General features: G+C 39.0%; 1 protein-coding gene across 2 annotated transcripts in view; it reads left to right on the top strand.

Annotated features, from left to right (window-relative positions):
• Positions 1–14,557, top strand: part of il16 (interleukin 16) — a 40,311-nt gene that overhangs the window by 23,478 nt on the left and 2,276 nt on the right. Inside the window, exons 15-22 of one of the 2 annotated variants that reach the window (XM_089129710.1) lie at positions 833–1,347; positions 2,982–3,038; positions 3,352–3,448; positions 3,821–5,030; positions 6,567–6,750; positions 9,298–9,399; positions 12,469–12,715; positions 13,535–13,663. In XM_089129710.1, coding sequence (XP_088985836.1) covers positions 833–1,347; positions 2,982–3,038; positions 3,352–3,448; positions 3,821–5,030; positions 6,567–6,750; positions 9,298–9,399; positions 12,469–12,715; positions 13,535–13,663 — 2,541 coding nt within the window. The remainder of the gene's footprint in view (positions 1–832; positions 1,348–2,981; positions 3,039–3,351; positions 3,449–3,820; positions 5,031–6,566; positions 6,751–9,297; positions 9,400–12,468; positions 12,716–13,534; positions 13,664–14,557) is intronic. The other variant, XM_039659005.2, reaches the window with a different exon arrangement.

Consider the following 14,557-nt stretch of genomic DNA (forward strand, 5'->3'; position numbering starts at 1 on the left):
TTTAATCAAACAGATCTCAGTCCCCATTGACTACCATAGTATGTATTTTTCCTACTATGGTAGTCAATGGGGATTGAGATCTGTTTGATTAAAACATTCTTCCAAATATCTTCCTTTGTGTTCAGCAGAACAAATAAACACATAGAGGTTTGGAACAACATGAGGGTGAGTAAATACTGACAGAATTTTCATTTTTGGGTGAACTAACCCTTTAAGGATCGCAACCACATCCAAATGATGCAGTAAGCCATTTCTAAGAAACACTGTTTGAACACTTGTAGCCAATCAGCATTAGGGGGCATGTCCACTCATGATGGGGGAGGAGAGAGAGTAAGCAAGAGGGAGATTTGAAGAATTTCTGTAGAAGGAGAGATGGTTGAGAGACATTACAAAAGGAATATCACTGGAAAAAGAAGTGTAATGATCAGGCAAGAGCTTTTAATATTAGAAAAACTTTCCAGCACTAGAGACACCTAAGCGGGAAGGTCTGAAAACGGACTCCGAGGTTGCATTGTTTCGTCTCCATATGTGAGTAACATAGTTTTTTGCTATGTTTCACAGAACCATAATATGCGGTTGTTGTAATGCTAGCAATAGTAAAATGACAGTTTTGGGTGTCATTGTTTGTCTGGAGCTGGTGTGTATACATATATATACACATACACACACTGGGCCTTCGAAAGGTATAGTGATGATTCTCTGGGTCAAATCTCAGACGCGCACCCATGTCTTCTTAGTCGCTTATTTACACTGTACAAAATGAACTGTCCATGGTGACTCTTTTGCAAAGAAGATAGGCAGTTGGTTTAGACATGTCTGTATCTGATCTCAGGTCTGAAGAGATTAGAACCCTGTTCGCACAGCAGACAGAAGTGCATCCGCTGTCTGGACAGGAGCGGTAGCCATCTGACCTGTCGACGAGCACAGAAACCCATGATCCGATCCTGCAGTGAGGGCGCCTACAGCCAGAGCCAGCGCTGTACACCAGCCAGCGCCACCACTCAATCCCTTCTACAACCGGAGCACGTCACCAGAGTACAGAGCTTGGACGTCTCTTTAACAACCAACAGTGAAACCTCACTCAATAACACATTTTCTCCAGCCTCGTTCACTGATGATGACTATAACATTCCCTATAAATGTCCAGTAAATTTCATTGGACAACAAACATTAGATGTGGATACAGGTGGGGTGAGAAATTCTACGCTAGGACCAACAAATCAGACACGAAGGTACTGCAGACGACAGGAAGTCACCAGTCAGGAAGCGCTGACTGATTCGAGCGGCTCTAGTCGAGGTTCTCCGGTAAAAGAGGAAGATCTGCTGCCTTCTCAAAGCAATTGCCAGGTATGGCTATACACTGTACACGTATATGAAATGCAATATATTCTACTGAGCAAAAACGTTTTTGGTCAATTAAAATGTTTATTTCTTTGTTTTCTCTTCCTTGTGTAGGGTTTCACATCATTTAATATCATGTCAGTGATGTTATTTCTAATAAATGAATTAAATACAGGATTTATCTACATGTACGCTTTGGATTATATTTGTACTGTTGCTTTTTTTGCTCTCTGCCAAAGAGACTATTCACAAGTATAGGCGTTTTTCACAGTGAGATTGTTGCATTGCCCATAAATGGTAGTTGAGTATTGTAAGTCAACACATGATTGGCTTGACTTCAACACTTGCCTTATTGTCAAATTCTTCACAAGTGTTGCATATGAAAATCTTGCACCATCATTGTGCATATGAATAGCTGTAATGTTACGGGTCTTAAAGGGAAAAATACCATTACATTTTTTCTTATAGTCTGCCAAGTCTCTTCATGATCTGTGAAAAACAGAAATGTGTCAAAATTAACCAAAGCATTGATAGTATCTAATTAGATATTCTTTCCCCCACACCTGCCAATGGCCAGTGATTTAAGGAAGTGTACCGGTCATGAACAATTTTTACCGGCCATTAAATTGTTTTTGCAAAAACAGGCAGTAATGACACCAACATTTTAGATGCCAGTGAAAATACACAATTCTCTATTCCAATATACCACCGCTAAAGGTACTAACTAAAATAAAATTTAAAACATTGTTAAAGACAAGTAATCAGTCAGTAATAAATTAAGAACAAATAATCATATTACAAGCAAAAGCTACATAAAAAATACAAGATTGCGACAATTCAATTAAACAGTGCTTTTAGGTTGTTTAGGTAGGTCCGACAGAAGTTTTCAGGTACAGAAATTTGATAAAGTAAGCAAATGTAAAATAACTGTATGGTCTCCACTGTATAAATTAAACATCCCTAATTAATTAATCCTTAATAAAGTTACAAAAGTTATTCAGTCAAGAGCATTAAGTTATTTTTTCTTTATCCTATGGTTAACATTAAAATACAGACAGCAGCAGGAATATTAGGCTGCTGTCACTTTAAGACCAAATGAACGGATCTAATATATACTAATACTGAAACTTACTTTCTCAACTGTTTACGCTCACTTAAGACATAACCGACTATGTTTATCAGGACCGCAACAGGAAGTAAATAAGACATTTTAAAACTCTTAAAGGTGCATCCGGTCAACAGTGTTAGATTTTCCGATATCAATGCCAGTGTAGAAATGCATTATTTTAGCACAATTTAGTTTAATTTATTCTACAAATAAAATTGTACCAAAACAGGGGTTTAGCCATGTAAAAAAGCAGTATTCAGCTGGTATTTTTATTCTAAATATTTAAACTACACTAAATATTACACATCATCATTTGTCACACCAGTGGATCATTAAAATAAAATAGTTTAATGTTAACAGCATCTATAACATGCACTTGCAACAATTTTATAAATATATGTCCTTTATATCAATATTTCCTTCACAAATAAATAAATTCTACCTTAAATAGACCTATATATTTTACAGTGACTCAATATTTAAAGTATTTTATTGCCTCACAGTCTTTTATTGTCTCTCCACATGCATCTAGTTTTTCTGCAGTCTATACAGGGCTTTGAGAAAGATCTCAAGGCTTCTGTTTAAAAATGTACGTAGAAAGTCATGCTACCTCTTTTTGGACGTGTTCATGTCAGTGTTTGATGACAGTTTGAAAATGAATTTGTGTGCGATTCATACTAAAAGTTTATCGCACAAAAGTGCATCTTTTTGTTACAGGAATCGTAATGCTTGAGCGTTTTGCATGGGGCATGGCTCTTGTGTGTGTACTGTGTACATGCCTGTGTTTCTGTTTGCAACAGTGATGCATGACGAAATGATACTGAATGCATTTCTACACCTTTTCAAATTTTTTTTTTTTAAAAGATTTAAACTCAGCCAGTCATTTCCTGTTTTTGTGACAGGAAGTGGTTGAACACGCAGAAGTCAGAACTAAAGCATCTGCCTGTATCTCCGAGCCTAAAAGTGACTCAACACACAGAGGGGACAGACATCACAAAGGTACGTTAATCAGAAATACACCTTCTAAAAAAATAGCGATATGTCATGTAGGTTGCAAAACTTTCATAAGAGACTTTTACTTTGTATTATTCTGATATCTGATATTCAAGAAACGTATGCTGAGACTTTTCATTACCTAATTCAGCTGTAATAGTAATGGTACATTTTACTATCCTAATAACAATATTTTTATAAAACAAAGTAGCATTTTTTTGACATTTATATTACAGCTGTTCTGTTTTTAAATGAAAATAGAACAAATATTGTGACAACTATTGGATGTGTGGCTGCACGTGAGTTAGTTCTCACTTTGAACTTCTCTGTTCTGCAGCTAAGGAAAGGGAAATAAATGTGAAAACTATTATGTTACAGGTTCAGAGTCCCCATCTCAAGTGTGTAGTCCGAGTAAGCGGGTCAGTCTGAGACGTCAGGCTCGTTTGGAGGTCAGTACAGATCAACCACTTGACCCTTGGGTAAAGCTGACCGAAAGTCCAGAGAACCAGTCATTCTGCTCCAAAAACATGGGTGACCATAATGGAGATGCTGAAGTTAACAACACTGCCTCTGAAACCACAAACATCACCTCAGACTCCAAATATGAACAACCTCCCAATGGTAAAAAAGGGCCCCCGGTGGCTCCAAAGTCTGCAAGAGTACGTCAAAGCATGAAGAGTATTAAATCTGGGAAACCGATAACAGAGGCTTTGAAGCACCCAGATAACAGCAGCCACGATACTGGCAGGACCTTTGGGATTAGTCGGAGGGCTGCTTCATCAGGAGGCAATTTGTCAATCAGGCAGAAGATCAGCTCGTTTGAGACTTTCTCAAGTGCCGAAGGAGCCGAAAAGCCGAACAGGCGACTGGCCCCAACAGCATCTCTTCCTCCAATGGCTAAAAACTCATCTGCAGACTACAGCAATGCAGAGAGAACCAAAATTAACACAAGCAACTTGCACAATAATGATAACTGCCAGTCGACACCAACAATTTCAGCCACCACCCAACTGCCAGAGGAAGAAGAGCAAACAGCTTCCCTCAGTTCAGATATCATTTCAGCGCCCCATCCTGCAGAGGAAGAAAAACAATCAACTTTTCATGATTCAGAGCCCTGTAAGCCAATCCCTATTGAGGAACCCGTGCTGGACTCAAAAGAGCTTCCACCTGCTGCTGAGAATGAGCAAGAACCCCAACCTTCTGAAGAGGATTTGCCCCCGTCAAGCCACGTACCAAGAAGATCTAGCAGCTCCAAAGAGGGTCTTGGAGAAAAAACAGAAGGTGCTGGAACTCATACGGTGAGCTTGAGGACCCGAAGTCTACCCCTCAGTCCCTCTTCAGATAGCCCCACCTCAAGCGGATTGGAAGGGGAGAGTCTGGGGATAATCTTGTCCTTCAGCAACCAGGTGTCCAATGCTCTGATGCGATCCATGCAATCCCTGCCGCAGTCCCCTTGCATTCGAATTGGGAACCCTTGGAGCGCCCCACCTGGATCCCCTCTTCATAACCCAATAGAAGAAGACTCTTCTACCGAAAATCCCTCACCTTCACCAGCACTAGAAAACAGTGAGAGGGGTTTCTCTGTTAGGTATGTAACTTATCCAAACATATTACTGTATCTCTAAAAACAATGTAGGACAAATGCATTCAGAAGATGAAAGCGTTTGGGGTACAATTATACTCGATGCAGTGTTTTGTTGGCTGATGGTAAGGAATAAGATCACTTGCTGGGACTGAAGCCAACAATGTCAACTTCTTTCAAGTTGAGAACTGGCTCTACGATAAAGGCATTGCAGAGTTTTGAATGATTCGGGAGTCTGTTTTAAATGAAACGAGAAGAGGAAATGCGGCTCAGTTGAGTTAGTCACAAACAACAAACCCTTTCATGCTAATGTCTTGTAAACTCTCACACTAGTTCTTATCACTGTAAGAAAGAAAAAAAAAACGTTCCCGTCATGCATGTTTGACCTAAAGTAGTTTAAAGATAAATGTGGTGAGATAATAGCTAATTGACCGCAACATTTGCAAGTGAAACCTAAAATTAGTCTAGTTTGAAGAAGTTTAAGGTAGTAGACCAGGGTAGTCCAATCCTGCTCTTGGAAGGCCTCTGTCTGGCAGAGTTTAGCTTCAGCTATAATTAAACACACCAAACTGAGCTATTCTAAAGCAGCCGGGGTAGTGTCCAAATTTTCAGTTATAATAAAACATAGGCCAAAAGTACCTGGGTGACCTACTACTTCCAGCAATATTTTGAATTTTGCATATGATGGATACTTTACTATCCCATGAGGCCACAGGAGAGTATTATGAAGCGCAACTGACGCTGGTTGTAACTCTGGAACTGACCAGGGGTGCGTTTCCCGAAAGCATCGTTAGCCAACTATGGTCGCAAGTTCCGTCGTTTTCCAATAGAGTTCAATGGAAATTGCGACCAACTTGCGACCATAGTTGGCTAACGATGCTTTCGGGAAAAGCACCCCAGACTGATCTCATGAAATGGCGTATGTATGACACGCCAATTCGTATTTCCATTTTTGCCGTTCTATCAACACGCATTATCGCTTTTCAGTGTGTTTATGAACGCAGTTGACTTAACGTTATTACTGTAGATATAAATATATGACCTACCCCAACCCCGTCCCTAAACCTAACCGTCACTGACATTGGGGTTAATAGCATTTATGAGTCTTCCCCTACCATCCTAGGAAAAAAAGATCGCTCCCCAGATGTATATCTACATTTTGCTTCGTTTCGCTCTGACATTTAACAGCGTGTACATACACACGGAATCACTCGGACATTAATGGCGTAGACATAGCTCAAAATGCTTGACTTGAAAGTGGCGTGTATGTTTACGCAAAAGTCATGTCATATTGAACCGACATAGTCTCAGCCATGTCCCAAATTGAGTTTGAGCCAACCCTACTCCATGAGGTATACCTTTCTACAGACTTCAGTTTCAAAACACAAGTAATCCTGAACACCATTATTAGCTGGCTCAGTTGTGTTTGATTATGGTTGGAGCTAAACTCTGTAGGATGGCAGTCCTTCAGGAGCAGGCGCTAGGTTGGCTTCCCCTGTTCTAAATCACTTTCAAACAAGCTCATTTATATCTGGTCTACAGCTTGGCTGAACTGAGAGAGCGCACCATCGAAAGAGGGGAGGAGTGCGAGGAGGAACGGAAACCCGAACGACCGCTCACTTCAGCCTCAGCCCTCTGTGCCCAATCGATGCTCTCGGCCCTTCCTCAACAGGAGATTCAGCGGATGATTCAGGAAGTCAAGGATCTGGATGAAGACACGCTAAGGGTGGGTTTAGCTCTGGTTTAATAATCATTGGACCAATACAACAAAGTACATGCTGTCGGCTATTGCCTGGCATAGATTAGTTTCATATCCTGCTATGCAAACCTGAATATGTATGAGGTGTGACAGATTAACAATCAGTTCTCTAAAAAGAAACAGCATGTTAAAAGTGCTTTTAAAGTTTAGTGAGCTTTCTTCTGTTTTGCTATCTAAAGCTCACTTGCTAGCAAGTAGTCAAGAGTGTGACTTCCTGACCATGGCAGTGTTGCAGTGTTTCTCTGGGGTGCATTTTGCTGCACTGTTTATGACATTTATGACCGTTTCCTTGATCAATTAGTTAAACTAATGTGTCTAATGTGTAAAGTGATATGCGCTCAAAACCTTCACATGCCTAAGACATAATGTGCTTTAGAGCTGTAGGAGTGAAATGCAGAAGAGGAGGAAGTGTTGATATTTTGCAGAAATTTCTTGAAAGCATGCCAGGTTTTTTCCGTTGGCTGTAGAAATAAGAGAACAACCCTAAAAGCTGTTTAGGATGAGTGATTGGCTGTATTAGTCTTCAGGACTGGATTACTTACCCAATGCCTTGAATCAAAAACGCTTGTTTTAAATTGTCCTGTGGTGTGGCAGATTATTATTTTGTAAAGTATTCCAGTGTCTTAACTGATATTATATGATCAAAACAGCATGCACAACAGTTTTAATACAATTTGAAACAAATATTATTAGAAAAAAATGTTTTAGCTTAAAGCTAACTATTAGCATATCCCTTGATAGCCTGGTTAAAACCAGACCATTCTCAGTTGTAACTAGGGTTGGGTATCGTTTGAATTTGAACGATTCTGATTCCGATTCCTTGGTTCGATTCCGGTTCCTAACGATTCTCGATTCTTTTAAGAGGCAGGGTCAAAAAAGTTTAGCTAACCTTGCTAACCAATGGCCTTTCAGAAGGAAATAATCCTTTCTGAAGGAAATACTCCTTCTGTAAAAATACTCCTTTTGTCACAAATTTTGCATTTTGCCGAGATTTCGTTATTTTTAGAAAAGCGAAGCCACACTTTGGATCGCCGACGTAAGGTACTCATGTTCGACTCGCGTGGTTATGCCAACACTTCCGGTAGACGCTTCTTTGTTGGTGTTGTTCAGCGGTTTCTTCTTCCGCTCGGCGGACTGTGAATATCGAAACTAGGAATCGAAATTTTAACTTTTGAACGATTCCGGGAAAAACGAAAAGTTAGTCTCGGTTCCAATCGATACTCGATTCTCGATACCCAACCCTAGTTGTAACTCAGGCGTCACCAACGGACGTCGCGGGTAGACCTAAAACCAATCAGAGCGATGAAGGAGATGACGTATGCAGAGCGGCGGCCGCCGAAGAAACATCTCCGAGTGTTGTTCTTTGCTCGGTTTTTAACAAAAAGGAAACGTTCAAATCGCGTAAAACAGACTAGATAGCTGATTCGAACGAGTGATGTTCGACGGCGGCATCCATCTTTGTAATGTAGGCTATAAAATCTGCTTCAAAATCCCAGTGCTGTCATCATCGTGTAAACCCCGCTCCAACGTTTCTGATTGGTGCCGCGATTTCGACGGATTGGAAATGGGCTTGAATGAGCTCTTCGCCAGACTAACTTTCAGAGCAAATCTAAATTTGCCGGAAGTTGTCTGGGTTTTCCCAGGCTAGTTGCTTGATGTAATTTGTCTTAAGTAAATAAGCTCAAAACACCAATGGAAACAAATCAAATGTTAGATCCACCTAAATAGTGTCACACAGCAGGACTGTTAAAATTAACCTTTAATGATCAAATAGTATGAGAGGTAAAACAAGATTGTGCCCTGTTCAGATTTGCATATATTTCCCTACAATACAGTATGCAAAAAGCAGTATGTAAAAGGAGTAGTACGTTTGAATACACAGTTTTATAAAACAGTAGGTGAACATGAATACCTGCATTACCTGATACTTCCGTAGAGATTAAAGTGTGTATCATATCTGATCCATAAAGCCATGAGAGAGTCATCTCCTCATTGATGAAGAACAGCAATGAGGCTGACATCAATACACTAATTTGGATGCAGCTCTGGGATATTTGGCTCAAATCCCAAGACAAATTCAGTAGGTATGCCTTTAAGGCTTTGTATTTGAAGACACTTATGATTCATATGGCTGCTAAGATAGATTTGTATCCTATGTAGACCAGATGCTTGACAAAATAACTATTCATGAGATTATTTTGTGCTATTCAATATTAGGAACATACAAGGGAAGGCTATATCTTAATCTCTTTCTCTCAAAACTGCATGATGTAATAGAGTGGGAACATGATCCAGCCCACCTGGAAACCATCAATGAGGCAGCTGTTCTTTACAAAGCGATAAACCCATGTTTTTAAATGCAGATTGTTCTCTGGCATGTTCTAGAAAAACTGCTATCCTAAATGCATTTGAGTACTAAAACTCAGCTTACTATACAGCTACAGGTACAAAGGGTTTTTAAACCACAAAACACTCTATAAAAAAGGCTGATTTGGATTTCTTGATGTCCATTAGCAACTGGAAGGCATCCAGGTTGTGATTCTACATAAAGAAGAAGGAGCTGGCTTGGGTTTCAGCATTGCTGGAGGTATTGATCTGGAGAACAAAGCAACTACAGTGAGTGACGGCTCCAAATCTCCATAAACCACACACACCGCAGCTCATTTACTTCACCTTTCAACAAGAAACACAGCCTATTGAATGTTGTCATCATTTCCACACACTCCTGTCGTTCAGTAGCCTGGTAATACCAAACTCTGCTTCACTTTGCTTTGTATACAGAGTCTGGCATGGCATAATTGATAAGTGTTTTCTTTCTCACGGTGTGGCTTGTCTGAAGTATAAAATCATTGGTTGCCCGTAAGCCAATCACAAAACGTTTGGTTATGGCGTGTGTTATTCGGCAGTTCAGCCGCATCAAAAACGAAACCATCGAGCGAAATACCGAAGTGAACATGACTGACCGAGTTTTGCTGCTTTCTCAACCTGATCCTCCATGAGTGCAACCAAGGCGGACACAATCACAACTATCACCTTGCCAGCCTTTGGCCTGCCCAGTTTCTCGCTGACAATCAGTAATATTTGATAAATTAAACTTTTACCAAAACCTGTCGGGAGTAGGGCCACAACATCACCTCCATTGAAAATGTCTACCAAACACTTTTCTTGTTCGGACTTCAGTTTGGAAATGGCGGGAATATTCTCCACAACAGAGCAAATTGTATAACGTGTCTCCTTATCCGCGGCCATTTTTCATAGCGTCTACGTCACGGCTTTCAGCCCACCCTCTGTTCGTTGATTGGCCGGCTGTTTTCAGGCCGGAGGAAAACTGAGAGACATGTCGATATCTCAGACTGAGTACAGAAGTGACAGACTGATCTCATGAAACGGCGAATGTATGACACGCCAATTCGTATTTCCATTTTCAGCTTGTTTATTGACTTAACGTTACATTACTGTATAAATATCCTACCCCAACCCGTCCCTAAACCCAGTGGTGGAGGAAGTACTGAATCTCAGTACTTAAGTAAAAGTACAAATACCCAGATAAATATTTACTTTAGTAAAAGTAGAAGTAACACAATGACAACCATACTTAAGTAAAAAGTACTTTATTTTAAATGTACTTTAAGTATTAAAAGTAAAAGTACTTGCATAACAATTTATTATCTCAATGTCTATTTTCTAATGATTAATAAAACATTTAATTCTAACTCATTCAACCTAATAGCCTACTCCTATAATGATGTTCAATAATGATGGAAAAAAATGTCACCATTTCTGAAACAAGCTTGCAATTAGGCAATATCATGCTTATCCTAACTATATGTTAATATGTTTGGCAGTAAACGCGATTCATTTATGGTGTAATTCTGAACCTCTTGGCTTGCCATAATCCTAACCAAACCAAACATATATTACACACGGTGTGTTTCTTATGCACGTAAAAACAAATTTTCGCGTATGAGTTGCACAATAAACACACTGCGTGTGAGACGCATTTAGTGTGACCGGGTTGATATACTGTATCTATGGCAACCAAACGTCACTGGTGAGACAAACGTGCAACGAACGGACGGTCAGATTACGTTTTGGCAGGGAAAAACTGATCAGAAAATGTAATGAAAATGTAACAGAAGTTGTAGAAATGTAGTGGAGTAGAAAGTATAATAATTGCTGCAAAATGTAACGAAGTAAAAGTAAAAAGTATGAACTATTTATTTTACTTAAGTAAAGTAAAGATACGTGAAAAATGTACTTAAGTAAAGTAACGAAGTATTTGTACTTCGTTACATTCCACCACTGCCTAAACCTAACCGTCCGTCACTGGCGTTAATACCATTTATGAGTCTGACCCCATACCATCCTAGGAAAAAAATTTTCGCTCCCCAGATGTAGATCTACATTTTGCTTCGTTTCGCTCGGACATTTAACGGCGTGTACATACACACGGAATCATTCGGGCATTTTTAACGGCGTAGACATACACGTGGATAGCTCAAAATGCATATAGATAACACGCCACTTGACTTGAAAGTGGCGTGTATGTTTACGCAAAAGTCATGATGCCATGTTGAAAGTGAACTGAAATAGAGTGGAAGTATAAAGGCTGACGTTGTAGTGAGGCTAGTCATTCAGACTCTGAAACACAAAAAAAGACCTTAGGCAGAATGTCAAAGCTTCAAATCTAATTCATGCTTCTGCTCAATTAAAAATGGCACATTTGTGGCAGGGTTGACATCATTGATAATAATCATCCCTCCTGGCATGGCTTTCAAATGTCATGTTTTTCATATATTTTTACACACGAAATTTGCTATCTTTGCCAGAAGAGACTTATTTGGGTCGGTTCCTTACACAAAGCTATCATGCGTCTTGGACATTCTTGTACATGTAGAAGCAAAAGAAAAAAAAAACACAAGCTCAAAATGACACAAGGATGAGTAAATGATGACACATTTGAACTATTTCTTTAAGAAATACACTACAGGTACATTACATTTACACGTGTAGAAGACACTTTTATAAAAAGCAACATAGTAGAGGAACATTAAGTTTCATACCATTCAAAACATTTTTTTTTTAAATAAATTAATACTTTTACTTTTAAATGATTTCTGAAGGATCATGTGACACTGAAAATTCAGCTTTGCATCAAATTTTCAAAACTGTATTTATACAAGAAAATGCAGGCTCAACGAACCTAGGAAACTTCTTTCAAAACATGAAAAAAATCTTATTGGTAACATGAAAACATATTTTCCAAACTTATGAATGGTGTAATCTTATAGGATACTATGGTAGCTTGTTTCTACTACAAAATAAAAAACAAAAAAGGTAATTGTGACTTTTTATCGCAATTCTGAGAAAATTCTCAAGAGTTGTGAGATATAAACTTTCAATTGAGAGTTAAGTCAGAATTGTGACTTTATAATTCGCAATTGCTAGTTTATATCTCACATTTATGAGACAATAGTCAGCAATGTGAGATTATTATTATTTTTTTTAAAGATTGGTCGCAATTACCTATTCTTTGTATTCTGCTTCGCTTCCATAGGATACAGTTCCAAGCTTCCAGTGGTTCCACTTTAGCTGTAAATGCAAAACGAATTCAGTTAAAGCTAGAAAAATAATATTTTAAAGTATTTTAAATAATAATTGTATTCACTGTATATGTACCTTCAGGTTCACAGAGTGTTTCCCAGTGGCTTGGCAGCTCAGGAGGGCACCATTGAAAGAGGAGATGAGGTGTTGTCCATTAATGGTCAAACGCTAAAAAATGTCACGCACAGCGATGCCACGGCGATACTCAGGCAAGCCCGCACCATGAAGCAGGCTGTGGTGGTGGTGTCCAAGAACAAAGAAGCAGAAGGAAAGGGAAGCGCTAACGCTAATGAGTCTAGCAGCAGCGGGGCAGAAAGCAGCGTCACAGGTGGGCCAACATTACTGACGTCAGCACAGCGATGGCAATAACACTTTTGTCAACACTGAAAGAGATAGTTCAGCCAAAAATGAAAACTCTGTCATCATTTACTTACCCTCGAGTTGTTCCAAACCAGTTGTTCAAAGGAAGATAGTTTGAATAATGCAAGTATCCAAACAGTTGATTGTGTATGGAAAAAAAATACTATGGAAGTCAATGGGGTCCATCAAGTGTTTGGTTACTCACATTCTTTAAAATATCTTCCTTTGGGTTCAGCTGAAGAAACTCAAACAGGTTTGGAACAACTTGAGGGTGAGAAAATTATGCATTTTTGGGTGAACTATCCCTTTAATACAGCATAAAGGGAAACAGAAATAGGTTACAAAAGCTACATGATGTGTAAAAAAAAAAAAAAAATAGACCAGTTCAAATAGGGCTTTTTATTTTACTTAAGGAAATTAATTCATGTTTCATATATGTACTAATTCTGTCCATATTTAACCAACAGATGTTCTTGCACAACTTTGGTAGTTTTTTTTTTTTTTTGTATTTTAGATGACTTGAATGGAAAAACATTTTTTTCAAATGCTTCTTAATTTTTTGTGCCGCCTGGTGGGCCTTCATTCTCCTTTTTTTGTGTACATTAACAGTTGGTGTAAAAACGGACTAATAATGATAAACAAATCACATTTCAGTGGGTTTCATGATGCATCTAAATGTTCCATGTTAATATTTGCTACTCATTTAGAAGATTAATCCAAATAGATAAAGACTAACATAATGCAAAAATATGTGTACATTCATTCTATGATCTAAAATGTCTCTTAGGGGACGATGGAGGTGAAGCTGTAACAATCGAGCTGGAGAAGAACGCGGGTGGAGTTGGATTCAGTCTTGAGGGAGGAAAAGGCTCCATAAACGGAGACAGACCACTAACCGTCAACAGAATATTTACAGGTGAGATTACGACTGAACCTTTATGCAAAACCTGCTCCAATATCTTACATTCGTGATGACAAATCAGCAGATTCTATTCACATTTAATGTGCTGAATCATGAAATGGATGTAGACATGGTAAAATCTGTTAAATAGCCTTGTGAATTCTGCAGTCTCACTGGTATGTGAATGACAGTGTCTCTATTCTGCATGAATCTCTATCGCTTTCTTTTAAAGGGATAGTTCACTTTGAAATTAATTTTTGGTATGTTTTAGCTTAACCCCAAGGGCATCCAAGATGTAAGTGTCTGTGTTTCCGCAGTAGTTACAATTTTGATATTTTTTAGGTTAAACTGTTCTTGTCTGTCAGTCATATAATGCAGGTCTATGGTCACCACCTCAAAGAGCATGCTCAGAGAAGTCCAAATTAAACATGATTTAATGACTCGTGAATGTAAGTACACATTGATGGCCTAAACACGAAACAAGTGGTTTGTGTGAGAAAATTAACAGTATTTATATCGTTTTTACCACTTGTGTCTGAGGGCGAGGTCGCTTTGGTCTGCGGCTGCGCAAGTGTTGGAAGTGATCTCTCGCGCGTGTACGTCACTCATTGTTTACACAGAGATTTCGGAAGCGTTATCTTTCACTGTGAAGATCTAAACATATTTATATAAACAGGAAATCGCAATGGAAGACGATTTCGATATATTAACAGACAACGTTGATTTTTTTTTGCAACACTTCCGGCGGTCACTTGGACGTGGCTGTGGTTACAATACTGTTCGTTTTCTCCCACAAACTGCTTGTTTCGTGTCTTAGGCCATCAATGTGTACTTACATTTACGAGTCGTTAAATCATGTTTAATTTGGCCTTCCCTGTGCATGCTCTTTGAGGTGGTGACCATAGACCT

This window comes from Pimephales promelas, chromosome 1, assembly GCF_988280905.1.
Source record: "Pimephales promelas chromosome 1, fPimPro1.hap1.1, whole genome shotgun sequence".
Lineage (NCBI taxonomy): Eukaryota > Metazoa > Chordata > Actinopteri > Cypriniformes > Leuciscidae > Pimephales > Pimephales promelas.